Source organism: Gekko japonicus, unplaced genomic scaffold (assembly GCF_001447785.1).
Source record: "Gekko japonicus isolate JY-2015 unplaced genomic scaffold, Gekko_japonicus_V1.1 scaffold2379, whole genome shotgun sequence".
Classification (NCBI taxonomy): domain Eukaryota; kingdom Metazoa; phylum Chordata; class Lepidosauria; order Squamata; family Gekkonidae; genus Gekko; species Gekko japonicus.
Window position 1 is genome coordinate 41,063 of NW_015160294.1, and position 19,832 is coordinate 60,894.

General features: G+C 41.3%; 1 protein-coding gene across 1 annotated transcript in view; it reads left to right on the top strand.

The window, feature by feature from the left end:
- TGFBI (transforming growth factor beta induced) overlaps positions 1-19,832 on the top strand; it is a 61,513-nt gene that overhangs the window by 30,971 nt on the left and 10,710 nt on the right. Inside the window, exons 3-11 of the mRNA XM_015416012.1 lie at positions 5,022-5,086; positions 7,815-7,972; positions 8,653-8,817; positions 9,156-9,302; positions 9,444-9,585; positions 12,704-12,916; positions 15,043-15,180; positions 18,226-18,362; positions 19,441-19,577. Of these exons, the coding sequence (XP_015271498.1) occupies positions 5,022-5,086; positions 7,815-7,972; positions 8,653-8,817; positions 9,156-9,302; positions 9,444-9,585; positions 12,704-12,916; positions 15,043-15,180; positions 18,226-18,362; positions 19,441-19,577 (1,302 nt within the window). The remainder of the gene's footprint in view (positions 1-5,021; positions 5,087-7,814; positions 7,973-8,652; positions 8,818-9,155; positions 9,303-9,443; positions 9,586-12,703; positions 12,917-15,042; positions 15,181-18,225; positions 18,363-19,440; positions 19,578-19,832) is intronic.

Genomic DNA, 19,832 nt, shown 5'->3' on the forward strand with positions numbered 1-19,832 from the left:
GAGGCGGCGGGCCAGCAACTGGTGGTCGACCATGTCGAACGCAGCCGACAGGTCCAACAACACCAGTGCGGCCACGCCGCCGCGATCCAGATGCCTACGGAGGTCGTCCGTCAGCGCGACCAAAACAGTCTCCGTCCCGTGACCCGGGCGAAAGCCGGACTGGAAGGGATCGAGGATGGAGGCATCATCCAGGTAGCTCTGTAACTGTACCGCCACCGCCCTCTCTTCTTCCACCATATAATTTTAATATGTACCTTTTGCTCACAGTTAAATATATAGTTCTTATTTCTTATTAGAGATGTAAAATTTCCGGAAATTTTGAAGCTCGGAAAAAACCCCGGTTTTTTTCCGTTTTATTTTTTCCGGGAAAAAACGGAAATTTTTGGAAAAATTGAAAAAAATGCTACATTAGCATTTCTTTTGTATTTTCTAGATTGAAAGTCATTCTGTTACTTTAGGAACATAAAAAATGACTATGGACATTTTTACTTGGCATGAAATTATCACAACTAGCATATTAAAAATATAGTGTACCCAAACAATTATTACAAACAGAATACCCACCCATATGCAAAAACAAAACTGAAACCTTTTTATTTTCTTCTGACAATCGCACCTCCTAAAGGAAGAAATGCATCTTGTTCTTGCATTGGAGAGTTCAGTTTGTAACCTAGGACTTGCTTGTCCTCAGTGCACAGAAATTAGATCAATCTGATACCATTATATATTTTAGAAATGATTTGGAAAATATTTGAACACCCTGTCTTAAAATATTTTATTTATCATGTTAAAATAAAACATTCCATAATCAATTTCTTTTCTTTTCTTTTTTCAATTTTTCGGAAAAAAACAAAAATTCAGGGGGGAAAACGGTTTTTTCCCGAATTTTTCCGGTTTTTTTCCGGGCCTTCACATCTCTATTTCTTATTCTTTATATTTGGGTTATAGGTCCAGGAGTTTTATATGGTATGCTCTTCTATCCATTTATAAAATCTTGACCATGTGTCTTCAAAATCTTCTTTATTATGTCCTCTCAAAATTGCAGTTAAGTTGTCCATCTCTGCTGTTTCCAATATTTTATTTTTAATGTCTTCCTTTGAGGGAACTTCACTTTTTCTCCAGTTGCTGCTGTCACTATATGTATTGAGAGATAAAAGTCTTGCTTATTATATTTCTCTGGTACTATAGCCAGAAAAACAGCTCTGGTATATAAGGCACAGTAGTTTTTAACACTTTTTGTAACAGTTCATGTATCCAAGCCCAATATTTTTTAGCTTTATCACATGTCCACCACATATGAAAAAAGGACCAGTATTATTTTGACATTTCCAACAATCCTTTGGTAAGTCCAGATAAAATTTAACTAGTTTATCTGTAGTAATATACCATCTATAAAACATTTTTTATATATTTTCCTTATAGGAAGTCGCTTTGGTGGTCTTTACATTTGTTTTCCAAACACACAACCATTTCTCTAGATCAATATTGTGACCCAGATTTTATGCCCATTTAACCATACAGTTTTCAACTATTTCATCTTGCATTATATCTTCTAACATTATTTTATACAATTTCTTAATCGATTTATCATCAGCATATAACAATACCTTATCTATTTACGTTATATTTACATAGAAACCCATTTGTTTGTCTTTAGCATATCTCGACTCTGTTTGTATCCTTTCCCACTGATTTATATTATTCTCCTGTTCTTTAAATTTTTCTATTGTTTTTAATTCATTTTTATTGTCTAACAAATCCTCATATCTTAACAACATTTTTTGCAATAAGTTAGGATTTGTAAAAGCTTCAAGTGGTGAGCTCCATTTGGGTGTTTTAGTGTAAAATAACTTTTTACTGTTTTCCCATACCATCAATAAGGATTTTTTAACCAAATGTTGTTTAAAATATTTATGTATATCTGATTTTCCATACCACATGAATGCATGCCAACTCAATAATAAATCATGTTCCTCCAAAGTTAGTAATCTAGTGTTTTCTAATGTGATCCATTATTTTATCCACGACAACACTGCTGCTCTATAGTATAAGAGCCAAGCTGGTAATGCAAATCCAGCTCTTTCTTTAGCATCTTGTAAAGCTTTCATTTGTATTCTTGGTTTCTTATTCTGCCATATAAATTGTGAAATCACTTTATCAAGTTCTTTAAAATATTGTTGGTTTTGAAGAACTGGTATTGTTTGAAACGAAAAAAACCAATCTTGGAAGAATATTAATCATTATTGTGGCTATTCTGCTCATCAAGGATATTTGTAGATTTTTCCATTTTTCCAAATCTTTCTTAATTTCTAACATAAGTTCCATATAGTTGTCTTTGATCAAGGAGCTATATCTGTTTGTTATATTTATTCCTAAATATTTCACTTTTTTGTGCTTAAAAACCCACTTTTTCTTGTAGCTGTTGCACTTGATCTTTAGTCATATTTTTGTTAACATTTTTGTCTTAATCAGGTTAATTTTCAATCCAGCTACCTGACTATATTCCAACAATGTTGCTAATAATTGTGTAATTGAATCCATTGGGTTTTCTAAAATAAATACCAAATTATCTGCAAATGCTTGTAATTTATATTCTTATTCTCTTATTTTCACTCCTTTGATATATATATATATATATCTTCTCTAATCCTGTTATTCAGTATTTCTAGTACAAATATAAACAATAGTGGTGAAAGTGGACAACCTTGTCTGGTTCCTTTTTGAATTTTAATATTTTGTGATAAATCTCCATTTACAAGAATTCTTGCTGGTTGTCTAGTATAAATTGCTTTGACCATTGTAAAAAACTCTTTACCACATTGTGAAGCTAACAACTGTTCCAACATAAAACTCCAACTAACATTATCAAATGCTTTTTCAGCATCTAAAAAGATTAAGGCCATTTGTTTTTCTGGATGTGCTTCAAAATATTCAATTGTATTTAAAATACTTTTTACATTGTTTCTGACTTGTCTTTTTGGTAGAAAACCTGCTTGATCTTGATGAATTATCTGCATCAATATTTTTTCAATCTTGTTGCTAGAATACAGGCATAGATTTTATAGTTCACATTTAATAAGGAAATTGGTCTATAGTTTTTTATTTCTTTTTCATCCGAGTTTTGTTTGTGTATCAAAGTTATTAAGTCTTCATTCCAAGTTTCTGGTATCCTTGTGCTTTTTCTTTATGTTTTATTTTAAAAATTGCATTGCCAAATCCCACTATTTCTTCACCTTTCCATTTTAGGCAGGCATTTTTAAGGGGGGGGGTTGTGAGGTATCAGTTATCAAAGACTGTTAAATAAACAAAACATTGCAAGAGTTTTAAGCATATTTGTATTTTAAGTAAAAACATATCTTTGTGTTTGTATCTTTTATAAAGTTTATATCTGTGCTACCTGGCATTACATTTTATGACATGCATGGCCTGGCCCAACAAAGTCCTATTTGTGTCAGCTCCGGCCCTTGTAACAAATGAGTTCAACACCCCTGCTCTAAATAAAAGACAGTGAAAGAACAAGCTGCTGGCTGTTAAATGTCTCAGACTGTTCATTAGTGTATAATGGACCAACTTTTCCCTGTAAAGCCCTTACAATATGTCTAATTGGAGTTGCAGTTTGGTTTATTTCACGGGGTTGTGTTTGCCACTTTGCTTACTTGACTGCTGATAGCATAAATGAGATCTTTGCGGTACTCATTAAAATAGGTATCAAAGACAAATAAAACCACCCACAACTAGGGATAAACACCTAGAGCTGTCAGATGGGAGCCCTATTACACTTTGATGTATGTGAGCAAAAAGCATCTCTTGAGGAGAGAGTTATTATTTCAGCTCTGGGGCCCAAGGAGAGAAAACATTAGTTTGCTTTGTTAAGATAATAAACATAATGGAATTACAGTGTTATCCAAACAGTGATTAAATATGGTGTGCAAGCCCAGGGGTTCCCAAAATAGCCTAATCTGCTAACAAAACATAGTACTTGCAACATGGTTCCCTGCAAAGTCAACACAAGGGACTGTTACTAGGCAAGAGGCTCACAGCTAAACAAAGTACTTAAAGCTTCTACAATTTGCAAAGAGGTGATGAGTTGGTAGAGGCCTCCAAGGACTAGGCTGCACTGCCAGTCAATTTAATATTGAAATCTGACAGCTTGGAAACACACTAGAAATCTAAACGAAAGTATTAGACCCTCCCACCCCCCCCCCCCCCCATCAGCATATGGTGATGATCTGTGGCAATCACAGACATACTTAGGCTTCAGAGCATCATATGCTTCTTGACCTTAAGGGGACTTAAGTGCCCTGCATAGCTCCACACCCATGTCCATGGCTTTCAGAAAGGAATCTAAAGGATGAAGAATAAGAAAATTTATGCAATTGTGCGGATTTTGTCCAATTCACAGATTTTGGCTTTGAAATTATGCTTAGGGCTTATACAGGTGAGACTAAGATCTTGTGTTTTGACATACATATATTTCTACTGCAAATCAGAACCTTTGAACAGCTGCATGTAGGAGATTTGGTTTATGTGAAGCCAAAGCTTATGTGATCGTAGGCATCAACATTAACTTCACCCAGTCCCAAAGCCCCACACCATGCTTCTTTTGGGGACAGGGACCTCCCAAAAGCAGTATTTCAGGGAGCATTTGGAGTTGCAGCAGGATGTGGTGATATGTCACACTTTACAAGCAGAAATCCTTCTGTTTGTGGAAATGTCTGGTGGATCCAAGCTAATATACGGTACTTCTTAGCTGAACATTTAGAGACAAGATTGCTGGCCTGGGTTGAATGCCACCCTATGTACAAAATCCACTGCATGTAGAATGCCAGCATCTCATTGAGAACATAGCCGTCTACCTCATATGTTCATTTCCTATATGTAAGAAAAGGAAAGCATTTAAACATGTGTTACTGCGATGTCCAGCGCTCCAGCCCTGTGGGAGGGTGGTACTCTACAGTTTTTCTGAACAAGTTATAGTTAGTAATTTCTGTTAATATTGCTGTATCTTTTTTTCATTGCAGAGTGATAGCCTATGAGTGTTGTCCTGGATATGAAGAAGTCCCAGGGGAGAAAGGCTGCCCAGCTGGTAAATAAAATAAAGCAAAATAAAAACAAGAACATGAGACAATATGGAATCATTGGTAGCTAGTAGAAGTGGTATTTGACCATTTCCTTCTCTGCTGATTACCCACTGTAAATTGCCAGGTGACCTTAGGCCCGTCACAGTCTCTCAGCCTAACGTACCCTCACAAGGTGGTTGTTGTGAGGATTGAATGGCAGAGGGAAATAATGTGAAAAGCTATTTGGTGTACCCGAGGAGAGAAAACTGAGATATAAATTTAAATACATTTTAAATAATATTCCTCAGCATAGGGTTGCCAGGTTGTGCCTCGGAACACGTGGGAAGGGTTGTGGGGGGCACAGCATTGTAGGATAATAAAAAAAATACAGCCTTATGTTCTCCCCCAAAGTATCGATAGGAAGTGACAAAGGGTAGCTCTTGTAATCATTGGAAATTCTGTGGTAGAACCACAGAGTTTCCAGCAATTCCTAGAGCTATCCCAGAAGTTAGTTCAAGGAATCACTGGAAATTCTGTGGCGACAACAGTGTTTCCAGTGATTCCTTGGGTTACTCTTTATCACTTCCTGTTTAAACTACTGGTAGGTACACAAAGCTGCTTTTCCTTTAATTTTTCTTCCACCGCAACTTAGAGTGAAATGGCTATGCAAATTTTAAAAAAGAGTTTCAGACCTTTCCTTTCCATGTGATTGTGTTTTGGCTCAAAGATTTGGGTTGCTGGTAGTTAGCCTTCACTGAGCTGATGGAGCTGGTGTTGCAGAGCTCAAATCCTTTGGTGTTGGGGGACTTCAAGTAGCCACTCTGAGGCCTCCCTGTCTGGTCTGCCTCAAGAGTTCAAGGCTACTGTAGCGACCGTGGCAGTTTCCCAGGTTGTTTGGGGCCCAGCACGTGAGAAAGGATGTGTGTTGGATCTTGTCTTCTGTACCAGTGGTGATCTGGTAGGGGATTGATTTTATAACCTGTGCCATGGTCAGATCATTAAGTGTTGAAGATAAAGGTGTGTTTCCTTCCCCTATCCACAAGGGCAGACTGGTCTGTCCCCAGAAACTAATGGATTCTGTTGGTTTCCTAATGGCTCTGGGGAGTTTTAAAAGCCTGGATAGTGGTTCTGTAGAGGTCCTTGTATTATTGGTGTGGAATGCTGGTGTGCAGGGTGCTATTGAAAGGATTGATCCTTAGCGCCCTTGCCTTTCCTCAAGAAGGGCTTTGACCCTGTGTTCTGTGTTTTCCCAGGGAGTTGGGGTTATGAAGAGGTTGGATAGACAGCTAGAGTGTCATTGGTGGAAAACTAGTACCAGATAGGACAGAAAAAAGCCCCTGCAAGGTGGCACCAATGGCAGCATTCTTTTCTGCTACTATTGCATCAGCTGAATCTTGTCCAACAAAATTATTTAGAGTGGTTTGGGGCCTAATGTCATCTTGGCCTAACATTCTTGACTCTGGTGCAGATATTAACTGTGATCATTTTGTTTGATTCTTTGCTCTTAAAGTTCATAATTGTTGATATAAATCAGTCACTCTCATCCAGTCCAATTTAGACGCCTGTTTGGGGTAGATCCTATGCTGGGTGCTTCAGATAAAGCTCTGCAGAGTGTTTCAGATTGGTCTGCTTGATCAATGTCAACAGAATGCTTGGGGCTGTGAAGGCCAGTTCACACAAACTGGATCCTTGTTCATCCTGGCTGTTAAAATCAAGCTTGGAGAAGCTCCATTAGGAAAGGTTAATAGTATATCCTTGTTTCAAGGGGTTTCCTTCACAGGTAAAAGAAGCTCTTCTTAATAAAAGCTTTGTATGGGGGGGATATGGGCAGTTATCAGCCCATTTCCACTCTCCCCTTTCTGGGCAAAGTGTCTAAGGTAGGTTGTGGCACAGCAACTGCAGGCTGTGCAGGCATTTCGGGATCAGACATCTGCCCTTGACTCATTGCAGTCGGTCTTCAGGCAGGGTTTCAGGACTGAACAGCTCTATTGGCCTTGGTGAATAGTTTCTGGCTACAGATAAGGATAAGGGCATACCACTGCTGCTGAGGCTTTTAGACACATTGGCAGCCTTTAATATGGTCAACTGTCATATGTTGGTGGATTGACTGCAATAAGCGTTTGAGATAAAGGAATTGCCCTTTGTGGGTTTTGGTCTTTTCCTGTTGGTAGGCAAAAAGTGTTACCTAAGGAGAGCGAGTCACAGTCATTAGGGACCTGATATGTGGGATACCAAAGGGGTCCATTTTATCCCCAGTACTCTTCAATATCTGTGTAAGATCATGGGATGAGATCATCAGAAATTTTGGAATGGGTTGTCAACAATATTTGGAATGGGTTGTCAACAATAGTTGTCTCTCATTATTCAAGCTTGTGGAGGCAGCTTCTGGGTCACTGTCTTGAGGCTGTGATCAAGTGACTTAATCTGTACAAGAAGGAGGTGATGCTGGTTGTGAAGACAGCATGTTTGGCTGGTGTTGATTAAGAGTTCATTGGTAGGACCAAGTTAAGAGCTTGGGGGCACTTGTTGATGGTTAAGCAGATTGGTGCTGTTGCTAAGAGCACCTTTTTCCAGTTATATCTGGCTCGCAAGCTGGTCCCAAATCTGTTCAATCTCATTATCTTGGTTTGCAGCTACACATCATTAAATTGGTGCCATCATCCTATTTTATTTTAAATTTGAAATATTATTGTGAAATACTGTAATGTTACTGTTGCCTTGTTAATTTTTTTTATTTTATTTTTTGGAAAACAGCTTTGCCACTTGCAAATCTTTATGAAACACTTGGCATTGTTGGGGCCACTACCACTCAGCTCTATTCTGCCAGCTCAAACCTGAGTGCTGAAATCACCGGCCCTGGAAGCTACACGATTTTTGCTCCAACCAATGAGGCCTGGGCATCTTTGCCTGCTGTAAGAAAAATTACATCTTCATTTTCTTGAATGTTGGCTGGTATGGGAAACATGAAATCCTCTGCCACAGAATAAAAGTGTTGGAAATGCACAGTAAGATACATGTAACCTTTTGCTGTAAGGAACCAGATGGAGACATCAATAAAAATGCAAGTCCATGAAAACACCACAGGATAGAGTCTACACTCCACTCACCTCAGTGCAGAGACTTCTTCCAGAGAAGGTTCATGGTACTGGAGGAAAGCTCTAAACTCAGTGTGGTGAAGGGGTAACAACAAAACCACAATCCCTACTTGGGAACACTTATACTATCACAAGATTTACAATGGAGTAACTGAAGCGGCGTAATTTTGTTCATGGCAGCCTTGATCAGTTGGTCAGGATCTGTGTATTCCATGGATTTTTAATTCCATCTATCCCCTGAACACAATGGTCTACTGAAGCATGCATAATCCTTCACATCTAGGAAAAGTGCCTAGAAAGCCCCCGTTAAACAAGCTACTATGAATGGGGCAGCAACTACACTGGGTGACTGATGCAGACCAGGCACCCATTTCCCTGTTTCCATCTACAGAGGTAGACGGAGATAACCAGCACTATTGCAATGGTATATTCATGATTCTTGCGGAATATGTTCAGTGGAATTGAGTCATAATTGGTACAATATTGTTTGTTCTTAGGAAATGTTGGATTCTTTGGTGAGCAATGTTAACATTGAGCTGCTAAATGCTCTTCGCTACCACATGGTGAATAGGCGAGTCCTGACTGACGACCTGAAACATGGAACAAGCCTCCCTTCAATGTACCAGAATATTGATATCCAGATCCATCATTATCCAAACGGAGTAAGTATTTGGTAGAGCTCTCAATACTACTGAAGCTATGGTTTCTTGTCCTAGTACCAATTATTAAACTTCTTGGGACAAAAAAAAAATTAGGAGTATCATTGATTGGTTTTTGGATGGATTGTTTAGAGCTGACGGGCTGTAACGGGATGGGGGAATCAGGGAAAATGCCCCTCTCCCCTCTCTCTATAGAAATTGATCTAGTGGATCCAAGTGAGGATCCTGATGAAATAACTGACATTCTTCCAACTAGTGAATATGTTACTACATAAATACTTTAATGTGAAGAATATATGCTCATTTCAGTTTTGGACTTAGCTTTTCCATGTTTTTTGCAGATTGTTACAGTGAACTGTGCGAGGTTACTAAAGGCTGACCATCATGCTACTAATGGAGTGGTTCATCTCATAGACAAAGTCATTTCTACAACAACAAACAGCATCTTGCAAATTATTGAGATTGAAGAAAGCCTTGAGACCCTTAGGGTGAGTTTATGTCAGATGGTTCCATTATATCTTTCAATGCAACTGAAGGTGGAATTATTTTCTTGGCAATCTATTTAGTTTGCTTTGTCACGGAATGAGCTCTAACATCTCCAATTCTACCTCTCTCACATTTATTTACAGGCAGCTGTGGCAGCTGCTGGTCTTAACAATCTATTGGACAGTGAGGGCCAGTTTACTTTGTTGGCTCCTACCAATGAGGCCTTTGAGAAGATCCCACAAGAAACTCTGAACAGGATCCTAGGAGACCCAGAAGCTTTAAAAGGTGAACAGTCATTTGACAAGTCTCCAATGTATAGCTATAAAGAATAGACAGACATTAGAGGAGGAAGAAGCGATAAACCTGGACTGTGTGCTTTGCAGGAAATCTGATAATATTATAAGGGTTAGTGAGCAACGTGGGCAGGATGTATCTTTGGAGCATAATACTGTTTTGCTGGCATTCTGTAGCTGTCCCATCCTGCCCATTTTAACCAGTTGGTAGAAAAATGGTAATCAGTAGGCTTAGAAGACGTGGAGGCAGCTGTAGAGGTCACTGAAATAGCATCTGAAGGGGTAATGACCTGGGCAGCCGCCCTTAGGGATGAACAAATAAGCCCTATGCTTGCTTCTTTTTGTTTGAGCCTTTTGTTCCATCCACTTTCTCCTGTTCCTGATCAGCTTGTTTCTTTCATGCCCTTTCCTCCTCTTTTATGCTATTTTTGTTATATGTCATTCATACATAATTGATGCAAAAATAAAATTAATATTCAGTGTGAGGGAACAAAAGGTGGTGCAGAAATAAAGACTTAGTTTGCTGAAAGGATAAGCAAAAAATAAAGTGGGGATTTTTGAGCAGAAGTTCAGTAGCATTCTAGTTGTTTCAGTTGACTCCATTATTATTCCAGCTCTTAAGACAGGTTTCTAAAAGCATGTTTCATAGTTCAAGAATACCATTTGCAAATCTGAGCCTGCCCATGTTAATAATGGACATGATCCAGCCTGAAGTATGCTCTAAGAATTACTCAGTGGCTGATTGGAACTCCGAAATTTGGGTTAGCATTTGAACACTTGTACCAGTCTAGCAATCAGTTTAAAAGCCAACAGAACCACGAGTGGGGTCCATGTGTTTCTGTTAAAGACCTCAGGAGGAGGTTCAAATGCTGCCCCAAATTTGTAAATTCCTGTTGGATACTGAATAATGCTCATGAAAGAAGGCAGTAAATCATTATTTTCCTAGACCCAGGAGTGGAGTAATGTGTGAATTAAGGATGATATCTCTCTAATAACTGGAGGAATTCAGACCCCCCATAACTTTTCTTCAAAAGCTGTTGGGATTTCACAGTACAGTCCAAAGTATAATTATACCCTTCTAAGTTAGGGATTCCAGTCCACAGGTGGGGGCAGGGAATCTCCTGATTTTGTGGGCTCCTGCCCGCTGCCTCCCAGTCGGCTGGCTGGGGGAAGCCCTGCCCCCAACAGCAACCACCTGCGGCCACCCCACTCCCTCTCCTCCTTCAAGAGTTACAGGGCCCTCCAGCTGATCGGTGGGAGCACATGGCCCGCCAATCAGCTGGAGAACCCTTTAAATCTTGCAGGAGGGGAGAGAGAGAGGTGGCCACCGGCCGCATGCTTGGAGTTCAGGGGCACACAGTGACACTTGGAGTTCAGGCACATGCAGCCCCCGCTCACAAAAAGCATTTAAAGGGACCCTTTAAACACTTTTTGCAAGCAGGGGGCATGCATGCCTGAACTCCAAGTGGTGAATTTGCCACTTAGGGTTCAGATGTGTGGGGTGCCAGTGCCCCCGCTTGCAAAAATCATTTAAAGGGAGAGTTCCCTTTAAATGTTTCTTGCAAGCTGGCGCCAAGGGCACCTTCCATGGGGCTGCACTCCCAACATGATAATGTCACTTCTGTGTGATGTCATTGTGTTGGGGACATCCCCGCCCCCTCCAGGAACACCCCCCAAAGTCCCCTGCTGGGGAGGAGGCAGAACCTGGCAACCGTATTCTAAGTTCATTAACTTCAGTGGTTTTAGAAAGGTGGTATAACTGCTTAGAACATGACTGTTAGTTTCCATCTTCGCTGCTCGCTAGTTCATCTGAGAGGGACAGCAAATATCTTTGGGCTAACAACTTGGTGGGAAAGAGGCCATCAGGAGAAGGTGGACCTGTCTCTTTCCTTTCAAAGGCAGAAGACTGATAGACCACACATACAAATCCATCTCCCCAGTGCCAGGTTGATGTGCTGTCTTTGTGTAAGTTGTAAACATATAATGCTGCTTTGCCCCAAACTTCTCACTCCTGCCTTACAGACAGAGAAAGCCCAGAGGAAAAGCTGTGTTAGCACTGACTCATTAACCAGGAGACAGTTGCTCATCTAGTTCCCCCTGCTTTTGGACATCCACTGAATCCAAAAACAGGGGGAACTGCTTGAGCAACAGTAAAGATGATCAGCACTAGGCCTGGGGAACTAGATGAGCAATAACTAGCAGCAGCTACAAGCTAGTCAGCACTTTAAAGGATTTACTAAGTCAGCAGTGGTCTGGCTGTACCAACTTTTCTAACAGGAAGGCGGTAAACGTTTTAAAAAAATACATGGGATCTTTTTATTCCCCAGAGAGAAACAGTGCACAATTAAAGCCAGTGCTTTGTGCCTTTAAATGGGAATAAAGTTCCTTGTATCCAAACTAACATGAAAAACAACAGTGTATAAAGACCCTCACAGAAAAATATGTAATCTGCTTTTTAAGCCAAGCCGTCTGAACATGCATACCGAGGGCTGCCAGGCAAAGCTTGACACTGGGAGATGAGGGAAGGCGGGTACTTATGGGGGGGGCAGCAGTCATTGCCATGCACCTGGGAAGCCTATGCATACCACTTTTCGGGAACAGGGAATAAAAATGATCTGCATTTTCTGGCTACTAGAGAACATTACAAGTCCTGACCTGGATGGTCCAGGCTAGCCCAGTCTTGTCAGACCTCCGAAGGCAAGCAGGTCGGCCCTGGCTAGTAAATGGATGGGAGGCCTCCAAGGAAGTCCAAGGTCGTGATGCAGAGGCAGGCAAGGGCAAAACCACCTCTGAGTGTCTCTTGCCTTGAAAACACCACCAGGGGTCTCTGTGACTTGATGGCACTCTCCACCACCACCTGAGAACATTACAAGGGGTGCCAATAGCTACAGAACTTTCCTCCCATTCCAACCTCTTGTGGTTTGTGTCTCATGGAGGCTGTGATCATCTCCCTATACACAGATGTATCTCTGTCCTGAAACACTGCACTGTAAGATAACTCCTTTCCTCCAGTAGAGTACGAAGGAAAATCTGTGTGTGGTGGTACACAAGTGGTCATTTTCAATCAGCTTTTTCAAACCCCTTCTTAACGTTCCTCTGTGCCTCTGTAGATCTGTTGAGCCACCACATCTTGAAATCGGCCATGTGTGCTGAGGCCATTATTGCTGGCTTATCAGTGGAAACACTGGAGGGTAAAATGCTGGAAGTGGGCTGTAATGGCGATGAACTGACTCTCAATGGAAGGCCCATCATTGCAAACAAGGATGTCATAGCAACCAATGGTGTGATACACTTTGTCAACGAACTTCTTATCCCAGACTCAGGTAAAGCTTTTAAAATATTTTTCCCCTTCTGATAGCAAGCATGCAATCAAATGTAAACAGTGCCATTTAATCCCCATGACTTTCCCCCCTAGATCTATGGTGAACAGACCATGAGAACCTGCCAGCAAAGCAGACTGTGTTCTACAGTTTTGTCCACTCACTCCCCTCATTGTTGTTCCAAATTATGTAGGGCTTCGAGATGAAGCAGTCTTTGCAACAAAATGACCTAGCTACATTGGGAGACCTCTGCTTGACCCTAATTTTCCAGCTTCTCTTGATTTAGGAAAAGTACATAGATAGACACGTACACAGAAATAGCTTCAGGAGAAACCATTTTTTGTGTCTTGGTGGAGGACAGGGGCCACCATGTCTGCTGATTGTTTGCTGCCTCAGCACACACACACCCAGCTGCTTTTTTCCATATGGTGTTCCAGTGTTAAGAACATAAGAACATAAGAGACGCCAATGTTGGATCAGGCCAAAGGCCCATCCAGTCCAACACTCTGTGTCACACAGTGGCCAGAAATACCAGTGCCATCAGGAGGTCCAGCAGTGGGGCCAGGACATTAGAAGCCCTCCCACTGTTGACCCCCCCCCCAAGCACCAAGAAGACAGAGCATCACTTGCCCCAGAGCCCCTAGCTATACCTTGTGGCTAATAGCCACTGATGGACCTCTGCTCCATATGCTTATCTAATTCCCTTTTGAAGCCGTTGTGTTTGCCCTTGCAGACATTGATATGGAACTCTGTGGAGGAAGCTTTAGTAGTAGAGGGAGTTTCAATGGAAAAAGAAGTAGCAAGGAAATGAATAATGCCCCCCTTTCACCTTTTTTCTTTGCCTGTTCTCATACTCTAAAGTGCATGAAAACTAAATGATGATGTTTGACCGTTTTGCAGAGACTTACCCCCAGTCCATGGAATCTCAAATTCAGTAGAAAGCTATACACCCACAGCTGCACTTGTGGACTTTTCCTACCTACCATCTCTGAGATCTGATTGGTACTGTTAAAGAAGTAGCCCCAATCAGTTATTAGGTACAGGGCTATTGAGATGGTGGGGATCTGGGGAGGGAAAAATCTGAGGTTTGTGGTCACCATGGATGCCTGTGGCAAGTTACATTATTTTTCTTTTGTGTGTGTGTGTGTGTGTGTGTGTGTTTTGGTTGGTCTGGGAAGAATCTAGGATCCAGGGGTGACTGTAAGAATATCTGATTAGGTAGTTGGTAGTAATATCCAGACGAAATCTTGCTACATCCCTCTCACTGCCTGGTGGAGAGAAGTGTGATAGTAAAGTAAAATTTCATAACTCAGTTCCTGGATTCGTGGTTCACATATGTGAGCTGACCTGTATCCACAAAAGGTTTGTCTGTTACTGGCTTATTTAACTAAGAAGACCTTTCCCACTGCTAAAATGGGGTTATTTATGATTGGTTCTTATTGGGAAGAAAAAGATAAAAATTAGCTTTTATTTTTAAAAACATAGGAATTCATTTTTGTTTTGTTTTGTTGTTTTAAAATAGCAACAAATTACAAGGTATACTGACAGGTGATAATTGATAGTGAGAAATAACTCATTAGAGCTGTTCATGACTGGTTTTAAAAATCCATATAATTTGTACAGCACTTTAATATATGTTTTAGCTTGACAACTATAATTCTGTCACCTTCTGAGGCCGTTCATAGAGTAATGTTGTTGTCGTTGTTGTTGTTGTTGTTAGCTATTCAGACATGTCCGACTCTTGGCAATTCTATGGGCCAGCTCTCTCCATGTTTTCTGATCTTTTACTGTTTCTTTGAGTCGGTCCATGCTCAGGCTGGTTTTGACTTATATGGTGTCTGGCCACCATGTTCTTTGGTGGCCCAGTTTCCTTTTGCCACTAACCAATCCAAACATAATTGCTTTTTCTAGTGAGTTCTTCCACATTGACATGGCCAAAATCAGTCAGTCGCAGTTTTATGATTTTTTTCTTCTAATGACATGTCTGATTTTATGCGCTCCAGTACTTGCTTGTTTGTCACCTTTGCTGTCCAAGGAATGTGCAGGAGTCTTCACATAGAGTAACACTTAACAATAATTTATTGTACCTCAAAGAATAGTTTTGACTTTTTTTTTCCTTTTTAAAAAAGCTAAAACTTTGCTGGAATTGGGAGAGGAATCCGACGTCTCAACATCCATTGACCTCTTTAGACAAGCTGGTCTCAGTTCACACCTCACTGGAAATGAACGACTGACGCTTCTTGCCCCCACCAACTCCTTCTACAAAGGTAAACTTTGGACATCCATATACAGTGCTATCTGCTTATTATTAGAGCCCCAAGTTTTAATTGGTATGCTTTATCATTGGATTGCCAGCACTGGGTTGGGGAATTCCTGGAGATTTTGGGGGTGGAACCTGGGGAGGGTGGGGTTTGTGGAAGGGAGGGGTCTCAGCAGGGTATAATGCCATAGAGTCCACCTTCAAATATAGCCATTTTCTGCAGGGGAATGGATCTCTGTTGTCTGGAGATCAGTCAGAATTGCAGGAGATCTCCAGCCGCCTCCTGGAGGTTGGCAGCTCTGTTTATCAACTAGGGGTGTGATCCATGCATCTGTAGGTATTGTGTGCTCAACAAAGTGTGGGAAGGGGACTCATTGACACCTATTTATTTTATTTATTTTATTTACATTAGACTTGATATCCCGCTTTTGTCCCATGGCTAGGGTCTCAGAGCGGCTTACAGGGTTTCTGGTGCTAATCACCTATGTTCCTAGCTAGGGCCACCCCTAAGGCTGTCGTATCCTCTGGGGTCCAGTGTGTAGGTAGGCATACCTATCCAGATAGTCAGCATGTAGGAGAATCTGGCATCTTCAGCAACAGGCTTCTTTATTGCTTCATACACACTTGGAACTACAGCCTACATACACTGAACTAGAACTAAGTGAGGCCCCTCCCATATCGTTTGTAAGTGTTCAGTTAAAGGCATACACACAATATGTACATCACAAAGACAGTCCCTTCCCTGTGCACTGAGCTGTGCCTGCGCAGGAACTAGGAACAAATTCTATTCTAAAGTTTAAGTTGGTGGGGACAGAACTAGAACTAAGTGAGGCCCCTCCCATATCGTTTGTAAGTGTTCAGTTAAAGGCATACACACAATATGTACATCACAAAGACAGTCCCTTCCCTGTGCACTGAGCTGTGCCTGCGCAGGAACTAGGAACAAATTCTGTTCTAAAGTTTAAGTTGGTGGGAACAATGGTGTTTGACAACTCTGGTGTTTTAGACTGCCCTAGTCCACTCCACAACTTGGTGTGGGCAGAAACAGGGAGAAAGTAAATTGTACTCACTGTAGCTTCAGATAGAGAAAGGACTGAACTGTTTGAAAACATGCTGACTCCTTGTTTTGATACTTAGGAACCAGTCTTGATCAGAGAGAGCCAGTTTCAGTTGCTGGGGCTGGAGGTCGTGTTTATTTATTTCTTAAGGCTACTTTACTTCTTGTGCTTGATTGTAGCATGAAGTAATACTAAAAATGGCATTGTCTCCCGAAGTCCTGTGGTAGGATTTGCTTATTATCAGCAACAAGGTGCCTGTAGTGGGGGTTAGGGTTCATTAGGTTCATAATGCGCTGCTTGATTGACGTAACACATTGACTGAAACATAGGAGATTGATTTTAAAAGTTTTGATTGATTGCTTGACAGAACTGTTTTCATGGACTTGGAACTGAAGTGCTGAAGTGAGCAAGCTATTTATGCTGTCACTTAGGGCCAGAACATACACCTCTTACAGTGCAGTCCTAAACAGACTTAAACCCTTCTATGTCCATTGAAATCATTGGGCTTAGAAAGGTGCAACTCTGTTGATGACCAGTGCTCACGTCTTCTTCATTTCAAAGCTGTTCAGTGCACAAGGACAGCTCATGTATTTTTTGCTGGAAGAACTATATTTACTACCACTGTCCAGTGCTGATGGGGGAAAGGGATTTGGAATCTTTACCAGAGGGCATCAGGAAGTAGCAAAGGAGGGAAAGGAGGTACTACTAAGTGGGTAGCTGTAGGTGATGACATCACTTGTTGGCGCAGAGTTGTGCTAATCATGCAGTAGTTCTTTGCCTGCACAATGCTGGAGGAGCAGCCTTGATGCCTCTGTAACTGCCTTCTTGTGCCCTCTGGTAAAGACACCAAATCCTCTTTCCCCCCTGTAGCAGCATTTAGGAAACCACAGCCATCCAAGTGAACCACCACATAAGCTATCCCTGTGTGAGAGACAGCTGGTTTGGTCAGAAATGGTGCTCAGGGTGAGGGAAGATGGCTTTCATCATTTTCGTCTCCCATGCCCTTTTCTCTAATCTACTGTGCATCCCTTCCCTGGCACTACTAGTAATCCTGCCGGGGAGAAAATATAGATAAGCAGCATGGTGCCTGTACTTATTTCCTTAGTGGCAGTAATAGCAAGTTGGGTTCTCTACCAGTATAAAGAAACATTCCACATTTGTTACATTTGGGTCCTGCCTTTTCTTTCAAGAGTCCAGAGATGCTTATGAGGCTAAGGCCTGCCTACCATTAGACTCAGTTTAGAAAGAGAATTATGTGTCAGTACTTGCCAAGCTTAATGGGAAAAGTTGACTCTGCCTCATTAAAGATTATGCCTCGGGGCCTGATGACATGTTACATGTCATATCCCCTACATGAACCAAAGGTGGATGTGTGGGGAATGGAAGACTTTGTAATGTGTGGTTAGGGCCTCGGTGAGCTGCTGAAGTGCCACAACACTCTTTTTCATTTGTTTTGTGGCAAAAAAACTACCACTGTTTCCCCTCTGGAATTACTGTTCAATGCTATTATTGTGAGAGGTGGCAGGGCAATGGAGGAATGTAGTAATCATGTGACTGAGCCACAAGCTACAAGAGAGGTGGTCTGTGTCACTAAAAAAGGGGACAAGTTGACCAGGGGGGAAAAATTCTCTTCCACTTCAGCTAAATTAAGTAAGGCAAGAATGGTGTTAATGAAATACATTCTATCACAAATCTGAGCTCTTTTTTAAAAAACAAACAAACAAACAAAAATTCTTTGGAGAAATATCAAAGTGTTACATCAGGACTAGTCCCACTGCAAATGATAAGTTTCTACCTGCAACATTTCTTTACTCATGTATAACCTCTCCGGTATGGGTACAGAGACAGACTCTGATTCTCTACAGGCTATATTCTTAAAGGAAAGCAATGAACAATAGCATAATTTTACTTTTTCCGTTTTGAGGGGTATTTTCCAACAGTTATTAATTATGTTGTTGTAAATTGAGGTGTCCTGGTCTCATTTTGCGTTCCAGATCGCACTGCATCTGCAGACAGAAACTTACTCCTGGATCACATTGTTAAAGAACAGCTTTCCTCTAAATACCTTTATCATGGACAGAAGCTGGAAACGCTGAGTGGCAAGAAGCTGCGAGTATTTGTGTACCGCAATGTACGTTTTCATTGCATTGCCTCATCCTTGATTTATTAGCTTTCTTTTCTGTCATTCTTCTACCATGAAACTTAAAACAGCATATATAGGGACCTTAGGAGGTCTCCTGCCTAGGTCCTGACAAGCCAGGTCTGCTTAGTCAGTGTCCACAAGGTGGTTACATCATTTATCTGAACCATTGCCTGACAGCTCTCAAAGAACAAATATAGCTGAACTCCATAGAAATATCAGCATGAAGTTTTGTACCTCACTAATCAGTCTGTCCTATCGCATTTGTACTCCAACCTTCCTAAAACAGTCCACAGCATCATAAATGGGTTATAATAATAGTTATTATGTATAAAGAACCTTAATAACGTGACCCACCAAGATTTTTTTATCCTTACAATAACCTTATATGGAAGGGTAAGTGCAAGATCACTCAGTGAACCTTCATGGTGAAACAAGGATTTCAATCCAGATCTCCTCCCTGAAAATTCTGCACTTTACCTGTTTCTGACTCAAAGTGGATGCTTGTCCAACAACACAGAACTGACTCTATGATTCTGAGTATTGTCAATCAAGTGACAATACTCAGTATCACAGTGTCAGTTGTCAGTTCTATGTTGTTTGACAAGCATCAGTCAGAAACAGATGAAGACCCAGAGGGTAATCTGTTGGCTTTGATGGCAGAGTTACTATTTGGGTAGACAATCCAAATTCACATGCTTTCAGGTAACACAAAATGATCCCTGATCTGTTCTGTCTTTCACATGGGAGCAACCATTTAAAATCTTTTATAGCCACACAGGCTCTGACCTGGATAGCCCAGGCAAGCCCAATCCCATCAGATCTTGGAAGCTAAGCAGGGCCAACTCTGGCAAGTACTTGGAAGGGCAACCTCCAAGGGATACCAGAGGCAGGATGCAGAGGCAGGTAATATCACGCCAGACACCACCTCTCTGAAAAACGTCCACGTCCCCAGTAGGGGTCGCCAGAAGTCAACCATGACTTCCAGGCAAGCACAAAACACACACACACACAATATATATATATCTTTTATAGCCACACGGTAACTAAAATGCAGTATTTCTTGTAGAATCTCTGCATAGAAAATGCCTGCATTGCAGCCCATGACAAAAGAGGAAGATTTGGCACCTTGTTCACTGTGGATAAGATTTTGACTCCTCCTGTAGGAACTGTTATGGATATCCTCAAAGCAGATGATCGTTTCAGGTGAATTTTTTTCCCCTTTACTGTTCCTCCCCCCCAAAAAAAAATAAGCTACCTCAGACCTTCAAAGCACTGATGTTGCAGAATTGGGTGGACAAAAAACCCCCACACACAGACTTTTCCCCACCTCCCCCTTTCACCAACAGCAAGTTGTGCCCTCAACAAAGGGGGCTGCACTGATGATGGAAAGCCAAGTGAAATCTCCCCTCCTGCCTCTTCTTCCAGCAGTACTTCCAAGGCTCCAGTGCCAGAGGAGGT